General features: G+C 44.3%; 2 protein-coding genes across 8 annotated transcripts in view; one reads left to right on the forward strand and one right to left on the reverse strand.

The window, feature by feature from the left end:
- The window catches only part of RALGAPA1 (Ral GTPase activating protein catalytic subunit alpha 1), a 201,988-nt gene extending 188,091 nt beyond the window's left edge, over nucleotides 1-13,897 (forward strand). For 2 of the 7 annotated variants that reach the window (XM_084843464.1, XM_084843455.1), the window contains one exon: nucleotides 10,640-13,896. Coding sequence is in view for 3 of the 7 variants with exons in the window: in XM_084843455.1 (XP_084699581.1) it covers nucleotides 10,640-10,788 (149 nt within the window). In the remaining 4 variants the exon portion in view is untranslated. Of the gene's footprint in view, nucleotides 1-10,639 lie in introns of all 7 variants that reach the window. The other 5 variants (XM_084843481.1, XM_084843473.1, XR_014789084.1 and 2 more) reach the window with 4 other exon arrangements.
- On the reverse strand, nucleotides 13,016-15,261 carry INSM2 (INSM transcriptional repressor 2). The gene has a single exon (XM_084843527.1). The coding sequence runs from the start codon at nucleotides 15,259-15,261 to the stop codon at nucleotides 13,924-13,926; it is 1,338 nt and encodes a 445-aa protein (XP_084699653.1). The 3' UTR covers nucleotides 13,016-13,923.
- Between the last annotated feature and the right edge of the window lie 4,074 nt (nucleotides 15,262-19,335).

Here is a 19,335-nt window from a genome sequence, read left to right on the forward strand (position 1 = left end):
AAAAAACTAAAATTTCACTTGTTCATTTGTTTAATGTAGAGGAAATAAGTGGAAGGTAGAATCAGGCAATCAATAGCTAAATATTGGTATTCACAGAATGCTTCCTTATACCAAGTCAGACCATTGGCCATCGTGCCCTTATTATCTGGCAGCAACTTCCAGGGCCTCGAGTAGAGGCTTTCCATCCTTGCAACCTAATATCCATTAAGCAGAAATGCCAGAAATTTAATATGGGATCTTCTATATGCAAATAATTTGTGGGTCGAGTTTCATCCTTTTGTATTGACATGTCAGGGTCATAAAATTCCTCAGGGGGCAGTAGTTTTTATATGTATATATACATTAAGGGGCAAAATGAATTCTGTCAAATAATGCATACTCCTGAACAGGGCAGTCTGAGAGAAGAGTATGGGAAGAAGACCATGACCCTAATGAACATTAGGTTCTTGAATATTGAAATACTTATTTGTATTAGGTTGGATCCAGACTCAGTCATACTTAGAACGGACCTTTGAAATCAGTGGGAATCTGTTAATCATTACCAACTTAAATCTCTTTGATTTCATTGTTTTTACTCTAAATCTGGATCAAGCCCATCAGGAGGAGGAGGAGCCCAAGGCAGCTTACATAGTCCTCCTCCTCTCCATTTTATCCTTACAACAGCCCTGTGAGGAAGGTTAGGCTGAGACTTACTGGCCCTGTTCAGACCTAACACAGGGAAGGTGATTAGACTAACCACAGTGCATGGTGGTTACCACTAAACACGCTGTGTGCTCCTGCCCCAGATTCACAGGACCACAGCCCGCAGCGTGGTTAGCCTAAGCGCTCTCTAACCACCTCGCATCCCACAAAACCCCACAGTCCTCCAGTCTGGCCACCATGCATCCCAGTGGCCTCCGCAAAGCAAGCAACTATCTTGTGGCTGGCACTGCAGCAGCCACCTCCCCACTGGGTCATGGCACATGGGGATTAGGGATGGATGGACTCACCTCCATCCGCGCTCTCCAAATCCTTGCTGCCGCCTGCCCCCACTCGCCACGCTGCGTGAGCCACTGATCAACCCAGCAAGCTATGCGCAGCCGCCCTGTCCCTACTGAGCCACCATTTTGTATAAAAATGGTGGTTCGTTACTCTGCATTATTGGAGGCATGAATTTATGCCTCTAAACTTGCATAAATGGCGACTTTATAGTCCCCATTTGCGTAAAAGACCTCTTACGCAGAATAACAAGCTGCCATTTTTACGCAAAATGCCAGCTCGCTAGAGGACCGGGCAGCTGTGCAAAACTCACTAGTCTGTCTAGCAGCTCACACAGCAAGTGGGGGCAGCCCACCAGTAGGGTCCGCGGAACCCAGTCCAGTAAGCCAAGCGGGAAGAGGGGTCATCAGACTCCACCCCCAAATCGGATGCCCACAACATCCCTAGCAGGGATTTTTTCACTTCTCGCAATGGCTGCAGGAGTTTGTGGCTGGGTGGTCGCTATGCTGATAACATCGGCATGGGATGGAAAACATCTTTGTTTCCCGTGAGCTTTTCCGATTTTGTACTGTGGATGGGGACAGAGAGCAAGGAGGCCAGCTCTCAGCTGCCGCATCATGTGTTGCAAGGCAGATTTTGAACATAGAGATCTCGAGCATTGGCAGGAGCGGCAGGGCCATTTTCAGCCGCTCTTGCTGTGGAGCTTTATGGCAGGGCTCAACCACAGGGGGCTGTCAGAAATCATGCTAAGCCACGGTTAGGGCCACTAACCCTGTTGAGCCCATGGTCAGTGAGTGTGGTTAAACCATGGGCACTGAATAAGCTAGACATTAAGGAGGAAAAGTATCTGTTGATGAGAAAAGCTGAGTGGATTCTGAGACTGAACACTCTCCATGTGGTTTAAATGAAGACGAATTTTTACCACTCGTATGACCTGTGGGTGATTTACACACACTCCCTAGCTACAACAGTACAGTTTAGTTTTGAGACCTTGGCTAGATTACATCAACATGGGAACACCCCATGGGAGCTTGAAAAAAAATGGATCAAAAAGTACAAGATAGGATTTGAATAATATCTTTGCCAGTCACCAGTAAATTGACGCAGGAGACAGTCTTTGGCTGAAAACATTCTGCAGACTTTTTTCTCTAGTAAGTATGAACTTATATGTTTTTCTTAGCAACAAGGCAGGTTTTTTATGTTTTTAATGATGTTATATATGCATAAGTCCTTACAGCAATTTGTATTTCAGTAATGTTTTAATTATGTGTGTTGTCCTATTTGTAAATTTTATTATCATTAATATTACAGCCCCCTGAAGCAGGCCTAAAAATAAGAAAAAGGCCAAAACACGTTGGGCTTCCTACAATAAATTTATTTTTGCATCCTAAGAACCCGTTTCTCTTCTTTGTGATAAACCATGGTTATGTAGCCACCATGGTTAGGAAAAACGCCTTCCTCACAGCATGCTAAGCCATCATAGCTCAAAACGCTTAACAATCATGGCTTGCCGTTAGGTCTGAACAGGGCCAGTGACTGGCCCAAAGCCACCCAGTGAACTTCATGATCAAGTGAAGACTAGGGCCTGGATCTCCCAAGTCCCAGGCCAAGCACCATACCACACTGGCTCCACACTATGCCCTTCTATGATTCTATTCTTGTAAATACATGTTTTCATCAACATCAATCTCCCTTCCTCTAACCAGTATCCCTGATTTCTTACTGTTCGTATAAATAAGTCCTAATAATAGCTATGCCAACCTCCTGTAGGGGGGGTACTCAGACTCTTCTCCCTCAAACAGATTTATAGGTGCCTAAAGTTTATTCATCATCTTAGAAATATGATTAGAAAAATGTACTCAGAGTGATTTAGTGACAAATGTAAGAAGACAGAGAACTGCACAAAACAGCCATATGTATTAAAGCCCAAGATGACTTAACTACTGATGATACATCGGGTGATATCCAAGGCTGTTTGAGCTGAAAGCAGCCTCATGCAACAGAACTTTTACTTTCCCTCCTTCCCACTGCACCGCCTGGAAAGCCTCTCCAGAGGGTCCAGGGGGCCTACCAAACATTGTGGGCTGCGTCTTACAAGGCTGCTGTGGAAGAGGGGAACTGCCAAAATGGGAATCTTGCATGAAAAGTGCAAGATTCCTCCTCCCAATTTTAGGGAATTCTCCCCTCTCACTGCAGCCCCTTAAGTCACAGAACACAATATTTGGTAGGCTCCCCAACCCTCTAAATAGGCTAAGTCGGGGGGGGAGGGGCTGAAAGGGAAAGGAGGGGAAAAGAAAGATCCATTTCACAAGCTTTCTTCCACTTGTACAATGTTGGTTCAATTACCCAGTAAGTGAAAGGCAAGTTTACAATAAATTGCTAAAACAAAGGAAAGGTAAATATTAAAGAATCACTCTGGTCAAATATTGAACTGGAAACAGTGGGAAAAGACACTTAAATTTTGGCATCTTGTGACTCAGAAATCAAAAGGGGGTTAAAATTGGTTTAAAAACTCAAATAATGTGAGATACATGATTAAATATTTTGAGCAGACTTTTAATCAGCCACTAGGACAGGTTTTCTCATATAAATTCCAAGATTTATGGAACATGGACTGATGGCCAGCACTATCCCCCTAAGAAATCGAAAGTGTAACAGTGCAGTCATATGCTTGTTTACTCAGATGTGAATCTCAGTGTTCAACAGGACTTACTCCTAGGTAAGTGTGCATAGGATTGTAGCTTAATTAAAATCTATGTATTATAATAAAACTCCCAAGAAAACATGATGCCTTCAGAATTATTTCTGGATTGCACTTAGTGATGTGATCCTATTCTGGCAAAATTGGTTGCATGCAAAAATTATATTGGAAAGATTCCCCAGAGAATGGGCAAGGGTGTGTGTGAGAATATTATTATAACCATCTTTAGAAAGTGGAACAAAAATGATCCCATGAATTATCACTCCGCAATATTTCTAGGTATTTCTTCTAAGTTGTGTGCTAGATATCTGTGGAACAAATTGGACGATTGTGCTGTAACTAATCAGATCGGAGGAGGCGGAGGAGGAAAGGCTTGCTTTAGCAAAGGCAAGATCACATTTGATCAAAGTTTTGTCTTTATTAGCAAATATGTGCAAGGTCCAAAGATACATTTGTATACAGCATTTGTAGGTCTAACTGCAGCTTTAAATATAATTAATTGCAACTGACTGTAGTATAATTCTATTCCACATTGACTGTGGAATAGACAGGAGGCTCTTCTGAAGTACTTATACTGACACATTTATGAAGGTTAGAGCAAGAACTGCTGGGCAACTCCTGTCACTGGGTGGAGTGAGACAAGGTTGTTTAGTGGCCCCTGATTTGTTTTAACTTTTCTGTGAATATTATGGATTCTATTCTCCAGTCACCAACATATTTCCCTGTTTTAATACTGTCGTATGAATTGCCCATCTTACTCTGTGCTGATGATAAGGTCTCGTTATCTACCACACAAATTAAACTAAGGCATTTACTCAAGCAATATGGAACTGTCTGCCAAAGAGAGTATTTAAATGTGAACTATAAAGGGGACAACATTGTAATCTTTGGAATATGGCCTCCTCATCACAAATAGATTCTCCAAGGACAAAGAAAAAGTAAAAAAAAATATAAATATTTGGACATTTGGTTTTCAGGAAAATATTCATAGAAGTACCATTTAACTGAAACTAATCTGAAAGCTGTTACCCAGGGAAGGCAGTTCATGTACTACAGGGGAAAAAAACTAATATTACCATCTCTTAAGGATTCCTGGGGAAGTATTTCTGCAAATTACATATGGTGCTAAAGTATAAGGTATAATGGTGATGATTTTTCTTAGAGCTTAGTTAGAAATACTCCCAGGATTCTTCAAAGCATGGTAGGGCAAAAGTGGGACTTATACATTTTGAAAAGAGGATCGTTACAACATCTATAATGTAAACTTGAATGTTCTGAATGAAGGAGATTGCCCAAATAAAGACTTTTAGGCTGCATCCTATAACCCACTGTCTAAAAAGGCTACGTCTTCCATATGCTTGGAGTTTATCTTTGTTTCGAAACACCTCTATGTCTCACTCTGATTGTGTAATGTCCCAATCACTCTTGAAAGAGGGATTTCAGCTTCATGCAGTGTATACCTTCATAGATATTTGCCAGGTTTCTCTCAGTTCCTATTCATTATGCATATGAAACAGGTAAGACTCACCATGATATTCACACAGTTGGGGATTTGGTGGCTGCAGTCTGAATTAATATTTCTGGCATATTTCTGGATATTTTCTTATTCCCTAGTTAATTGCATTTCAAGCAAGTGAAAGTCTGGGCTTAACTACATGCTATGTTAAATATGTAACATATAGTTGATCTAACTTTTTTTTTACTCTAGTGTAAGTATGCACAGCCTTGATCTAGATTGGGACCACCACACGTGGGTGTGTGTGAGGGGCTTAAACATTTCTACCCAGTTGCTTCCCCCCCCCCAATTGCCTCCCTTCATATGGGGACTAAAGAAAGAAAGAAAACTCTATTGGTGCCAATTGAGGGGGGGGCTTAGCCCCAGCGGGGTGGCGGGAAGAAAGGAATTTAATGAGGGAAACCAGATGGGAGAGAAAGTTTAACCTTACCCTGGTCCCGTTCTGTATCAGGGGCCCACATGTTAAAAAGTTAGGATCAGCTATGCCCTATGCTTTTAACATAGTGTGTAGTTTAGCCCTCAGTCACATAAGAAGCTGGCAAACATATACCATTGAATGGTGATAAGAAAATAGCTCCTGTCATGTTAGGTCAGACCATATAGCTCAGCTTTCTCTCTTCTGACAGTGACCATTCAGATGCCATAAGAAATTCATAAATAGGGCCTGATGCCACTCGTCCCTGGCATCAGAGATGTACAGGACATGGATAATTTGCTTTTGGTTATCATGGATAATACCCACTGATAGACTATGTATTTATCTGATTTTAAAAACGACTTCTAAAAAGACTTGTATGCAGTATCCTCAAGTAGTGGTTGATTCATGAAGTCTGGGAGACATATCCTTTTAAAACCTCCTCAAATAGTGGTGTGCTTCTACATCTCATATGCATGTGAGAAAGAAAAAGCCAAAGTATGTTCTCTGCCATAAGACAGCAGCTTTTGGTGAACTAATGGCATGCAGCTGTAGCCTGATACATGAGTCTCCATGGAAATATAAAACACATGCTATTGCTGACAAAAGTTAATCACCATGTTGGGAAAAGTAACATAATTAAGCTGCTCTCAGTGTTACTCCTAATTTTTGGTAGTGTTTACTGAGCAATTTTCCCCTGCTTACTCTCTCTACAGTACTTGTTTTAAGCTTTTCATGTTATCTGTTTAGTTGTCATTTTGTTCTCCCTTATCTAAATAACTCTAATTGTTTTCAGTACAAAATGCATACATTACCAGAGAGACTGGCCGCTGCCTCCCTGTAGCTGGATCCATTAGCACTCCAGTAATGTGTGAATGACAAAATCATACAGTATCACCATGATCACAGGAGTGCAACTCATGGTTAGCATTCTAGTGATTACAAGGATTAATGTAATTCTGACAACGCCACATATTTTCTTTATCCAGATGTTATTAGAGTGCTATTCAATCCAGCCATGCCTGAGCAGCCAACGTACTGCTTTAGTAACATCTTTTCCAGCTCTACTCTAACCTTCTTACGCTGGGGCAAACAATAGTTTACAATATTCTCAATCTGAATGTTCTGAATATAGCATCACATGTTTTCTGCCCTGTTTCACCCCCTTTCTTAGTTAGACATGGTGGGTGTTCAGATACTGAGTTTTATAAGTTCCTGGAAAGATGTGTGGAATATAATAGTTCTTCACTCCCACTTACTTAAAGATGAAGGCTTTAATTAAATATTTAAAAATACCCTTTTAAAAGCACATAACCAAAACTAGCTGATGTTTTTAAAAACCTTTGGATCCAACCCATGTTGCTTTCTTAACCTATATATGGATAAGCAGTCATGTGTTTATATACTGGACTGAAGTTAAAGGTTTTAGAAACAAGCAACAACACCAGTGATGTTCAAACTTCTCAAGATGTGCAGATTTCCCAGTTTATCCCAGGTGTTTCTACTTAAGGATGACTAATAAGCTAAGAGATTTTAGTTTTATGATTTCCACTTTAATAACCCACCTAACTCAACAGTATATATATAATCAACCATGAAGTCTGAGCCATTTGTCACCTTTCAAACTAATCATTATTATTACAGTTTTTAGGCTTTGTGCATACTTTTCAATGGGAGTTTTGTTATGTATTTAGGGTTTGTGTTAGTATTAGTAATATTAGTATTACTTGATTTTGGTTTGCAGTGAACACTTATTACATGGAAATACCTAATAAACCCAGTATATTACATATGAAAGAAAACTATCATAAAGGAAAAAAACAAACCTATTAGGTGCTATATAAACTATTAATTTGCTCATCCATTGTTACCAGACAAAACTCTTAAACTGTACTGGTCTGATGTAGTAAGATTACAATCTTATGCACACTTACTTGACAGTAAATCCAGTTGAACACAGTTGGATTTCCTCCCTAGCAAACATACATAGGATTTTGCTGCACATACACAACCACCCTAGCTGGCTCCTACTTTCACCAAAGCTAAGTTAATTATCTTTTCTTTAATTTCCTGTTCTTTACCAATACAAAGACAATATTCTGTATACAGAAACCATATGACATGTTCATTTAGTATTTATATTCCTTTTGCAAGTTGGTGGATATTAATATTGAGTGTTCTCAGTGGAATATTCTTTAGAATTATACTTGTTAGAATTTTAGAAAGAACACCATTTATTTTTCATGTGACTTTGGAAAACAATCAGCTAACAGAGGCCAACTATGGCCATGTGAATGTTTTATTCTAGATATTTTTGGTAGAAATGTATGCATCATTTCAGAAACGTTAAAACATGTTTATGTCTTAATGTTCTGTCACATTTGTAGCAATGAGGCTGCTAGATCAAAGCTATTTTCATAGAAGTCTTTTTCTTTCCTTTTTTTCTTTTATTCTTTTGTTTTGTTTTGGTTATTTTGGTAACCCGTAGTTGGTGAGTATTCTTCCTGATTGTTGAGCTGTTGGTTCATTTTTGCATACTAATGCATCCCTCTTTAACCTTGAGCATGCACGATAGCGACATAACAAATTCTCTTTCTCTTTTCTGTACTCATCTGTAAATGCCCTCCAACCTCTGCTGTTCGTGTCTCATGTCTCACACCTGTTATCTTTTTATCTTTCTTCCCTTTTCCTCACTTCTGTCCACTCTCCTTCATCACTTCTTCATTCTCAACAAAGAAAGAAATGGTGTGATATTTCTTCTCCTTCCCAAGCCACCACTAGAAAGCATTGGCCACTTCAAGGTAAAGGGCAAAGGCTTGAAACGGAAGGTCTTTCATGCTAGCTGTGAATGGTATGCTATGCAGAGCACCAACAGTTACTTTCTATGCTCTACCCCACCATTTGAAATGCTTTAATTCCTTGTAAAACTAGAACAAGATAGAAATTCTGAACATTGGTGAGGGGGTGAGGGGAGGGCAATTAAAAAAAAAAAAAACCTTTCCCTGTATGGAAGGAGGTTTTGTTTTGTGTTTTTCAGAAGGCACAATAAATTTTCTGCTACCATGCCTTTGTAGGTTGCTTGGAGCTGTTGTGCCTGAATCATAAAGAGAAACATCACCATTTGGAAAGCAAAGGGAGGGGTTTTGCCAGTTTCAGAAAGTGTTTGGGCAAAGCAGACGCAATAGCATTTGAGTTATTAGATCAGGCTTATGGCAGTGTGCTTTTAAAAGCAGTGTTAGACTTCTGACCCAGCCATCATGGCTTGCAGTAACCTCTTTAGGAAATCTAGCAGAATGAAAGCAAGAAATGTGTCCAGAGATTTATCTGCCTTCAACAGGAACCTAGACATTGTGACAAGATTAGTGAAAATGTTTTCTTGAAGTGTTTTCCAGTATCAAAGCATTTTTCATAAAGTAGTAGTAATACTAAACATTCAGGTCATTTTTAAAGTGGATTTTGAGTCCAAAATTTAATTTGTTTCAGAAGCATTTTTCCCTACAGTATGGGATTCAAAGAGGTCATACTCTGAACATTGTGAAGGCACCAGGGATTTTTCAGAGGGGGCTGTTGCCACTGTAGCCCCTTTTGCCTCTGAAAATGTGACTTCTGAAGATAAAGGAAACCTTCAGAAGAGGATTTGATGCAGTGCTTGAGGAGGTAGCTGCAAGGGAAAATGGCTACCTTCTCTGTTAGTCAAAGCTCTTTCCACTTGCATATGGGGTTCTTTGAATCCTGGCTCATGTGTAAATTTTGTTAAAACAGTTCTTGAGCAAAAATGTACTGAGGATTTGGCAAGGCTATGTCCTTTGAGGAAAATATTTCATTTTAAAATATTGTGATCTATCTTTATCTATCTGAAGGAATACCGTTGAAATCATTTTAAAGATTTAGCCCATTGATTTCAGTAGGAAAACCTAAGCTCCTATATATGTGTATGTAAAGTCCACTAAAAAAATTGGCTTTATGTCCAAGTATATATGCTTAGTACCAAAATAAGGAGGGGGTCTAAGAATAGTGTTTACCTATCTCCAGGATCAATGCATGTTCAACTGTTGAAAAGCAGAAATCAGGAAAATATTAGGGGTAGTTGTGATGAATTGTATCTATGGTAAGATTCTAATTGTTCTGCAAAGAAACAGGGATGTTTGCATTTTCAGTAGGGGAGCAGTAGAATGTCTCTTAGGGATGGAATTGGCAGTGTGCATGTGATAGGCAACTGGTATCTAAATATCTGCTACAATCAGTTGGTACCCTCTCATGTCTCTGTCTCTCTCTCTCTCTACACACACACACACACACACACACACGGAGTGATATCCATTTGTATATACATACATACAAACAAAGAAATGGGATAATATTTTTACAAGTGCGTGCAGGTGTTCATCTTCTATTTTACAGACTCTTTCAGCAAGCAGAATGAAGAAAGAATTATTGTTCTTTTCTGGCAGCTGAAAAGTTGTATGTAACTCGAAGGATTGAACATGCTTAGAAATAAAAGCTGACCTTTTTGTATCTCTTATAGAAGTTTGGTCACTGCAATAATTCTCATCCTGACTCCTGTGCTGCTGTTCCTACCCCATTTCTTTTGGGAATATCTATGAGAAATAACTCTGCTTTGGGATAGCAACCAGGGTTCCTTTCAAATTCATCTTGTTCCTTTTACAAAGAGTTCATCCAACTAGCATGATCTGTTCACGCTTCTGCCCTGTTGAATCCTATAGGAATTCTTGTATTGAGAGTGTAGAGCAGAAAATAGGTTCCAACCAGGGTCCTTATTATTACCTCCTCAGCCTCTTGCTTTGTCGTTACGAACTAGTTCCTTCAGAATTCAGAGTTAGACCACCTATCAGCCACACACAGTCTTTGCTTGACTACATAGGGTTGTTAATGATTCTGGCAGCTGAGCTAGTGTTATTTCTTCTATACCAAACAAGAAAGGGGCAGGTATTTGCTGGGGGCTGCTCTTTCCTAATCCTCCTCTGTAGCAGATTACTCTAATATGTGGCGTCCTTCTTGTTTCTTATAGGCTCCTACCCAGAGACTCAGGCGTCCGAAGCTTCAGCAGCAGCGCAGATGGACGGGCCCGATCTAGCCTTCCCTATTTCTCCCCGGACTAGCAAGAGCCGCATGTCCATGAAGCTGCGGCGATCCTCTGGCTCAGCCAACAAGACGTAAGAAGGGGTGAAGCCTGCTGCCCCTTTCCCCCAGAAATCAGCCTGTCCTCTATGCTGAATGTTTGTCGTGCATTCCTCCACTCTTATGTTTATTTTAGAGAACCATATTGGAATTTTATTTCAAATTGAAAATATTTTAGCGTTTGTTAGAATATTTTTATCCAACTTTCTGCTGCCATAGTTTGTCTGTTCAGCGTTCTTTCTGCACCTTTTTTTACCTTTCGTTGTGAGATGTTCAGCAGCTAAATAACCATTCTATTTTAACCTCTAGGGTTGATTGCTAGCCACCCCTGGAGCTGGAGACTGCAGGCATGTTCCACTCTATTTATTGTGCAACCCTTTCAGTAATAAAAAAATGTACCATTTGCAAATGAATGTACTGCCTTTTCAAATGAAGATGCATTTCTGAAGTCCTCTGCAAAGATCACTAAAATACACAGAATTATGTAGAGTATGTGATGAGAATAAACCCTTTCAAGTAAATGCAGGCCCATCACCAGCTCTGTTATTGTCATTCACTGTTTGACAGACACAACAACAAGATCCGAGTGCTGAAGTACTAACAGCTTTCTACTCTCTTGCTAGTATTTGCTTTCCACTTGGGACTTATGGCCACAGTCAAGCTTTCTCTTCCAAAAACTGTGACTGTCCCTTGATCTAGCTGTGTAAGATACACACACGCGAGCACACGCGCACGCACACACACACACACACACACACTTTCAAGCACTTTGCCATGTCAACCATTTGCTCTGAGCTATGTACCATTTCTGGGGACGAAAAGGGACTGTGCCCTTGTAGCGGCAGATGTATGCGCCAACACATTCCACTCCAAATTCCCATTACCCGCCAGAGGTATTTTCATACCGAAGAAGAAATACAATTGCATTTGCCATATTCTGCTCTAACAAAATGTAGCATGGCACCGGTACTAACTGCATGTGTAAATATCTGTCCCTCACCTGGGCAACTATAGAAATATATATTGATGTATTTGTTCGCCGTGTAGTATATACAAATTTGTAATGGTTGAAGAAAAGACATGCTATTTAATAATACAATAAAATTATTCTTACCACCTTCTGTGTACTCTGTATTGCACTGCGAAGACTGATTGATTTAAGCAAACCTTTCCAATGTTGCTCGCTTCATGAGGAGAGGAGAGAGCAGTCATGGAATGGCTGATCATTTGGTTGTACAATTGCTAAGCTTTTAAGACCGGCTTCTTGGCTGACAACAGTTTGGCTCACACAGTGCCTTTAGTCCCACTTAGTAGTTCCAAATGTGGCTTTCCTAAAACCTTAGCTTCTAGCTCCATAAATTTTGCTTAAACAGGTTGATAAAGATGCACAAAGTATTTAATGTTAAATTAATTTTGCTGAAACCATCCTTTAACACTTGCAAAATAGCTTCTATAGAAGCCTCCCTCTTTTGGGTTCCTAAGTAGAGCTAAGGTACAAATACCAACATTAAAATAGCAGCCAGCAGTGGATGTGATTGACAATTGCTTTACGTAAATTATGTATTGGGGACTCTCTTAAAGAATGAGTTTTTTTATTATTAAGCTAAAATCACTGCTCAACTCATTTCCTACAAGTTCTATGTAGAAATCATTGTTCAGGTAGCATGCTGTATTTTTCAAGTGTCAAGATAATTGTTATCTTAGCAAGTAAATGAAGCTGGAGTGAAAAGGAAGTTCTCATTCACCACCTCTAATCTTCCATTGAACAGCACCTCCATACTAGCCTAACTAAAAATGACAATAATTTACAGAGGCCTGTCCAAAATTAATCTATAAAAACATTCCAAATCTAGAGACAAGTCTATAGAAGTGAATTTCTGGAAAATGCATAAGTGACAAGATTGGAGAGGAAGGGTAGTCCTGGACCCCAGAATGTCCAAAGGGGTGACTGTTTTTTATCTGTCAAACCAGAATTGAAGGTTGGAATCAAAAGATATACTCTGGCTCACATAATTCAGTACAGTGTCCTTTGAACAGATGATCTCTATGCAATATTGCAAACTGTTTTTGAAACCTCGTTTGGTTCAAAAGCAGTTTGCCATGCAGGGTGGGGGTGTTGCTTCTGTGAATCTTTGCCAAATGTTCAGAATTTAAAAGTTGCCACCCCATCACGTGTGTGTGTGTGTGTGTGTGTGTGTGTGTGTACCCTCCCTTTTACCGTTTGTATTTTTGTAAATTTCAAATATTATACAAGGTACTCAGCAAACAGGCACGGTAACTACCAATAAAAATCACCAATCCATAGTTTAATAGCCAGTAATGAACGAGAGTAGACAAAAAGGGCACTTTGCACGGGATTATTGGACGGGACATTGACTTGCTACAAATATTTGACTATACTGTAATACAGGATACAACAAATAAACACTTCACACCAAATGAAACATTTTCAAACCTCAGAGGCTGGGTAGATGGATTCCACTAATTAAATGTATAAAGGCTGGCTTGCTCTCCTTCCCCTGGAGAATGAACAAACTTTCATTACACAGTGTCAGTATGTACTTTGATGATCCTAGGGATAGGAGTAACTAGAATGAAAGAAATCGTTCATGGTCCCAATCTCCCCAGACAGCTTACTCACAGGTAGGCACACAGATGGCTCTAGGTTTGGCTATAGTATTAGGCGCGCACAGAAAAGTGTTCTCTTTCTTTCTCAATGCAATGCCATATTTTTCAGTCATGAGGCGGAAGGGGTGCTTCTGAAAAAATATGGTTGGTATGCTTTCCTTTTCCTTGGCTGAAACAACAAGATTTCACTAGTGGAAACTGTTTCACTGAGTACACAGTGCATTCTAACCCCTTTATAAGGCAGCAGGGATCATTCGTGCTCATGCTTTTGGCATGACATACGTAAAAGTGTGGTGGTTCCTTTTGGCTACGCACTGTGATTTTCCATAGGAATTACGGTTTGGATAGGATTCGTTTGGGTCACCACCAGATAACGAGGAACGAGGCTTTGGGGGCCAAGGCATTCTGTCCCATGGAGCAGCTCCCGTGAACACGAGCGTCGGTCAGTCCGGGCATCTGGCGACTACAGTCCAGCACATCTCCATCCCAGCTCTCCGCATCTCACCGGTGGGAAGGAAGGGTCAAGCCGTTGGCCGGCGAGCCAGCCTAGCAGCCCGGCCTGACAGGCATCTGCAGCAGGAGGACCTGCCTGTTCTCCGAAGGGTGGCACTTGTTGATGTGCCGCGTGAGGCCGGGCGAGCTGAAGAAGGTCGAGGGGCAATGCTTGCAGGAGAAGATCTGCTGCTCGCCGTGGGCAGCCGCAGCACTGCCCTCGGGCTGCCCCAGGGGCAGGAGCAGCTCCTCTCGCACAGCGTGCCACAGCCGGTGTTTGTCCCTGATGTCCGCCGAGGGAAAGTGCGCCCCGCACAAGTGGCAGGGGAAAGTGATCTGCTGCGGAGGCGGGTGGGGAGGTGGCGGGCTACCGCTGTAGGCGGCGGCGGCGGCCGTGGCGCCGGGGAGCTGGTGGGTGCCCAGGTGCTTGCGCAGGTACGCTTGGCGCCGGAAGGTCTTGTGGCAATAGGGGCAGAGGAAGAGCTCGCCCGGAGGGGCGCCCAGGCTGGAGCCGTCGGCGGCGCCGGCTTGGCTGGCCGGGAAGAGCTGGGCGGCTCGCGGAGCCGGCGGATCCCGGCAGCAGGAGCTGTCCGAGGCGGCGTGGTGCTGATCGCGGCCGGCCTCCCGGCGGCTGTTCTCTTTATCCTGGGCGGGGCCGGCGGAGGCGGGCGCGCGCGGCTTGTGCCAGCGGCGGTGAGAGGCCAGGTTGGCGGGGCAGCTGAAGATTTTGTGGCACTCCGGGCAGCGGTACTCGACGCGCACGATCCGCGAGCAGCGGTGCTGGGCCAGCGCCAGCGGCCCGGCGTAGGGCTCCTTGCACAGCTGGCACACGAACTCGCCCAGCAGCATCGGGCGGGCCCCGCGAGGCCCCTCGGCGCCCCCCTCGGCCGCCGCCTTGATGCGCAACCCCAGCACGGGCGACGTGGTCACTTCGTCGGCGAAGCTCAGCTTGCGCACGGCCTTGGGCTTCTTGGCGGGCGGCGCCTTGGCTCGGGCGGGCCGCTTGAGCGCGGCGGCGGGGCAGAGCGGCGCAGCAGGCAGGGGGAGCGGCACGGGCACCGGCAGCGGCGTGCGCGGAAGCAGGGGCAGCTTGTCCGCCGCCTCCAAGGCCGGCCCCAGCGGGAAGGACTCGGCGGAGGCGGGCGAGTGGACGTCGCGCTTGGGCTCCCCCGCTGCCGAGCCTGCGCTGTCCAAGCCTCCCGCGCTCCAGACGGCCGCCAGCGGGGAGCTTGGCTGAGGCAGCTGCTGCGGCTGCGGCTGCGGCACCTCTGGCAAAGGCGCGGGGACGCGGGGCGCTTCCTCCAGGCGGGGCGCGGGGGGCCCGCCTGGAGGTCGCACCCGATAGGAGCCCCCCGGTCTCCTGCTCCGCTTCACTAGGAAGCCCCGCGGCATCTTCCGGGGACACCGGACGGCAGCGCTCCACTTGCACCAGCGGCTCCGCGTGCCCGACGGGCGTTTATACCTCAAGCACCGCTGGGGAGCCGGCGCGTCATCCGTCCCTCGGCCCAGGGCGGCCAATGAGGAGTTGGGGAGGCGAGGGAGGGAGGGAGCGCGCTGGAAAAGGCGGGAGAATCTGAGCTGGGGTGGGGGGCCGGGCCCGTCCCCAGCTGGCGCGAGCCCTGGAGGTGGGGGCAAGACGCCTGCTCACCTCCACATCAAGCGAGCGTCCCGCCCACCACCACCACTCACAGGTGCTTGCTCGCACCGAGCCATCGTTCCAGCCTCGGCGCCCTTCACCTTCCCAGTCAAGCAGAGCCTCTTCCCCGGGCAGACCAGGAACAAACTTCCCTCGCTGGCCAGCCTCGGCTTTTCCTCTCGGGCTTCTTGCTCAAGGGTCGCTGGCCAAAGTCAGGCGCTGCGAAGCCGGCTGGCAAGTCTCGCCCAGGCATCCAGCGCCAGTACTGGATGTTCCAGGTGCCTCCGCTCGGGAGAGCTGAGTGGGGCGGAGGTGCCTTAAGTTCAGCCCTTTCCCTTCTTCAGTGGAGGGAGCCTTAGGCGGAGTTCGTACGCACGAGTGAATTCCGATAAGGGGGAGGAAATGTTCGTACAGGGAACGCAGGGCGCCCCCCCCCCCCGCTCCGCGAATACAAGCAATCTTAAGCAAGAGAAATGCCTGGCTCCTCCCTCCTCGATTCCGCCCCACCCGACCACCCACTGGAATGGTTTGGGAGCCTGGGCCCGTCCCACAGAACTCCGCTGAGTAAAGGCAACAGGAAAGACGCTTCCGCGCCCCTTCCCAGCGCAAAAGCAGCGGGAATTTTGCTGGGAAGCGCCGTCCAACCGAGCCCGGGTAAGCCTAACCAGAGACCTTGCCGTGGTGGAGCCGCGTCTCGCTAGGGAGCTGTCCAGCAGCACTCCTCGTCTGCTCTTTGAGGAGATGGGACCAGCCGAGGGAGTTGGGGGTGGGAGAGCGGGTCAAGAGCGACGACATCTCTCTGCCCTGGCATCTCCTCTCCAGGTTCCAGCGTAATTTCCATACAACTGTAGTAATGCTTGTAGAGGCTTCGCTCGCTGGTAGAGAAACAAGAGCGGCGGGGGGGGGGGGGGGTCCAGCACTGGCTTGACTTGCCATCCTCTGCCTAAGTAAGCAGGGCTTGGTGTGGTTTTCAGTGCCAGGAAACAGCCCTGACAAACTTAAATAAAGAAAGGGCCTCTGAGCATGTGCAGAGACCATTTTTCTCCCCACTGAGTGGCGGTTAGGACCCCTATCCATCTAGTCTTCTAGGACAGCAAACTGCAATCTGGGCAAATGACCCCAGGACATTTCATTTGAAAAATAACCATGCTCTGATTGTTTCACACCCTGATTACATTTTTCTCTTGGTCTTTGTCTTGGCAGGCCTTCATTTTCACCACTATCCAAAACTCTGCAGTAAAAAACCATTCACCTCTCTCAGACCATATGATGTCCCTCCTCAAATTTTTACTCTTGAGTCCCCACCTTCTTCTTCATCTGGTGAAGGGGACAAAGTCCTTGCCCTTACCTTTGAAGGACTTATCACAGCTATATGCACAAAACCATCAACAATCCGTCCCAGCTCATCAGTGATGGGATCATCCAATATCTTCCCTTTATCACCCTGGCAGGTAACCTGTCCTGCACACAAAAAGGTAAAGGTCACTGACAGTCTCACCAACAGCCTGCAGCAGACTGAGATATGCACAAGTCCTAACAGGCAGGAAGTGTCATGCATTGGGAGAAGGGTCATGAATGGGGAGCTATTAATAATAACACTTGACATTTTATAGCATGATCAAGTGTTCAAAGTGCTTCATTGTGTAGCTGTAATCTTTATAACAACCCTGTAAGGTAAGTCAGCATTATTACTTCCCATCATGCAGATGAGGAGACTGAGGCTGAGACAGAGCGTAAGGCCACCTAGTATATGCATATATTGTATACAATATATATTTTATTGTATAATTTAGAAACAGAATATATAACTATATACAATTATATAATTTTAATTGAATATTTAGAAATGTACTAAATAGAAATAATAAATAATTAAAAATAGTGAGTTCATGGCAGAGACAACTTCTTGATTCGCAGCTAGCCACTATGCCACACTGGCTGTTTTTGTATACCAGGTACAAAGAAGTCACTGCCAATCTCAGAGGAATTATAGGGATAAAAGCCAGTGGGGTGTCGTGGTTAGAGTGTTTGACCGGGACTCAGGAGATCCAGGTTTTCATCCCCACTTGGCCATGAAGCTCACTGGGTGACTTTGGGCCAGTCACTGATTCTCAGCCTAACCTACTTCACAGGGTTGTTGTGAGGATAAAATGGAGAGAAGGGCTGTGTAAGCTGCCTTGAGTTCTTTGCAAGAGGCAAAAAGGCAGGATATAGGTGCAATAATAAAATAAAAATAAATAAAAGCAGGAACTTTGGTCTAGCCAATGGATTACTTAACTGGTAATATAGGTGCTACAGGATGTGTCTTATTGTTCTGAAGTAGAGAGTCCAACCCTAAACAGGCTAGCATACCTCATCTGCAGGTAACCACAGTGTCTGTAGATTAGGAATCAACTGCAAGCTACAAGCTGTGTTTGAAAGTTTTTTTCTTATGCACTTGTTCCATATTCCTTCATATCCTACCCAGTTATTCTTCACCATACTTAAGAATTTGTTTTTCTCCCCCCCCCCCGCCTCAGTTATGAACAAAGAATATGTGGTTAATTCAAGGGTGTAGAACCTCAAGCCTGGGGGAGGGGTGCAAATCCAGCCACCTGGGATCCCAATCCAGCTTTCCAGGGTTCCCCAGATGACTATGCTTCCTTCCCTTGGCCCCAGCCACAGATGGTTTGGTGTTTTCCTGTCTTTTGTGCAATTTTTTCCCATTCTAAAAGATTGAAATACTTTTCCTAAAGGTTAGTTACTGGGTGTAAGAGCTTCAAGCAACACTATGCTGGCATTTTTCACCCAGCTCCCTTTTGCCTTTGGCCCCAGCCAGCACTGGAAGGCAGCCCCTAAGACCTTCTCCACCATGGAATGGCCCTTCAGCAGAAAGAAGTTCAACACCCCTAGTGTTAATGAATGAAGTAATGCGGATTAGAAAGGTAGTAACTTTGGAGGTCTAAGTCTTTGAAATCAGCATCACCTTTTCTAATTCTTTTTACATAATCAGAATCTGCTAGAAGGAAGGGTGCTGATCTAGTGGGAAAGATTCATGTGACAGGGCCCAAGGATGTGGTTGTGCTATTCGCATATGTACCTCTGCAGTCCTTTGGGTTCCCCATCAGACTGAATCACCTTTCATGTTGTTGAGTGCACATGTGAAGGGGATATCACAGAGCTCCTAGCCCAGAGGAGGCCCTATTGAAGTTCCCCAGAGAGCTGTTGGTAGAGCTGGTAAAAGCCTGAGAGGTACTTGTTTGCTCTTTAGAACAGCTGGAACCAGATTCATGATTCTCATGAGGGAGTTAATACAGCCAACCAGAGAACTAGGGAACCAGAAGGAGAGGAGTTCCTGGGCTGGGCTGGAAATGAGAGATTTAAACATTGCAGCTTTGCTTAAATTAATGCTCCTTTTGAGAGGCCATTTTCTGAAGTACTGAATCAGGGTCTAAGTTGAATTTTGTGGTCAGTGCATACCACTAATTTGTGACCAACCATGAAGTGAAATCCTTTGGGTTCCCCTTCCTCTGAAGTCAGGTAATTATAATTGCTCCTGCTCTATTTGTTTTCCTTTCCTCCTAAATCAATCAGTTTTCACCCCCATAGCCCATCTTTTTCATCAGGACTCAAACTTTCTCTGGACTCATAGTTTCCAATCCCTGCTATGCCATTTCCCTAGTGCCACCTTCCATACTTTATTTGGCAAATTCCAATTTCCCCAATCTCCTTTTTTCTCTCTCTCTTCAAGTTAGGCCTATTAAAACTAATATCCTGACCCATGTGCTGGGGATGTGTATACTAACGGAGCCATTTTTTTCTGTTTTGTAGTGTGTGTGTGTGTGTGTGTG

This window comes from Heloderma suspectum, chromosome 1 (genome assembly GCF_057233095.1).
Source record: "Heloderma suspectum isolate Gila_16-S chromosome 1, 16-S_ref, whole genome shotgun sequence".
NCBI lineage: Eukaryota > Metazoa > Chordata > Lepidosauria > Squamata > Helodermatidae > Heloderma > Heloderma suspectum.

Coding starts and splice junctions, on each gene's coding strand:
- INSM2 (XM_084843527.1), bottom strand. CDS start 15,261: ATGCCGCGGGGCTTCCTAGTGAAGCGGAGCAGGAGACCGGGGGGCTCC.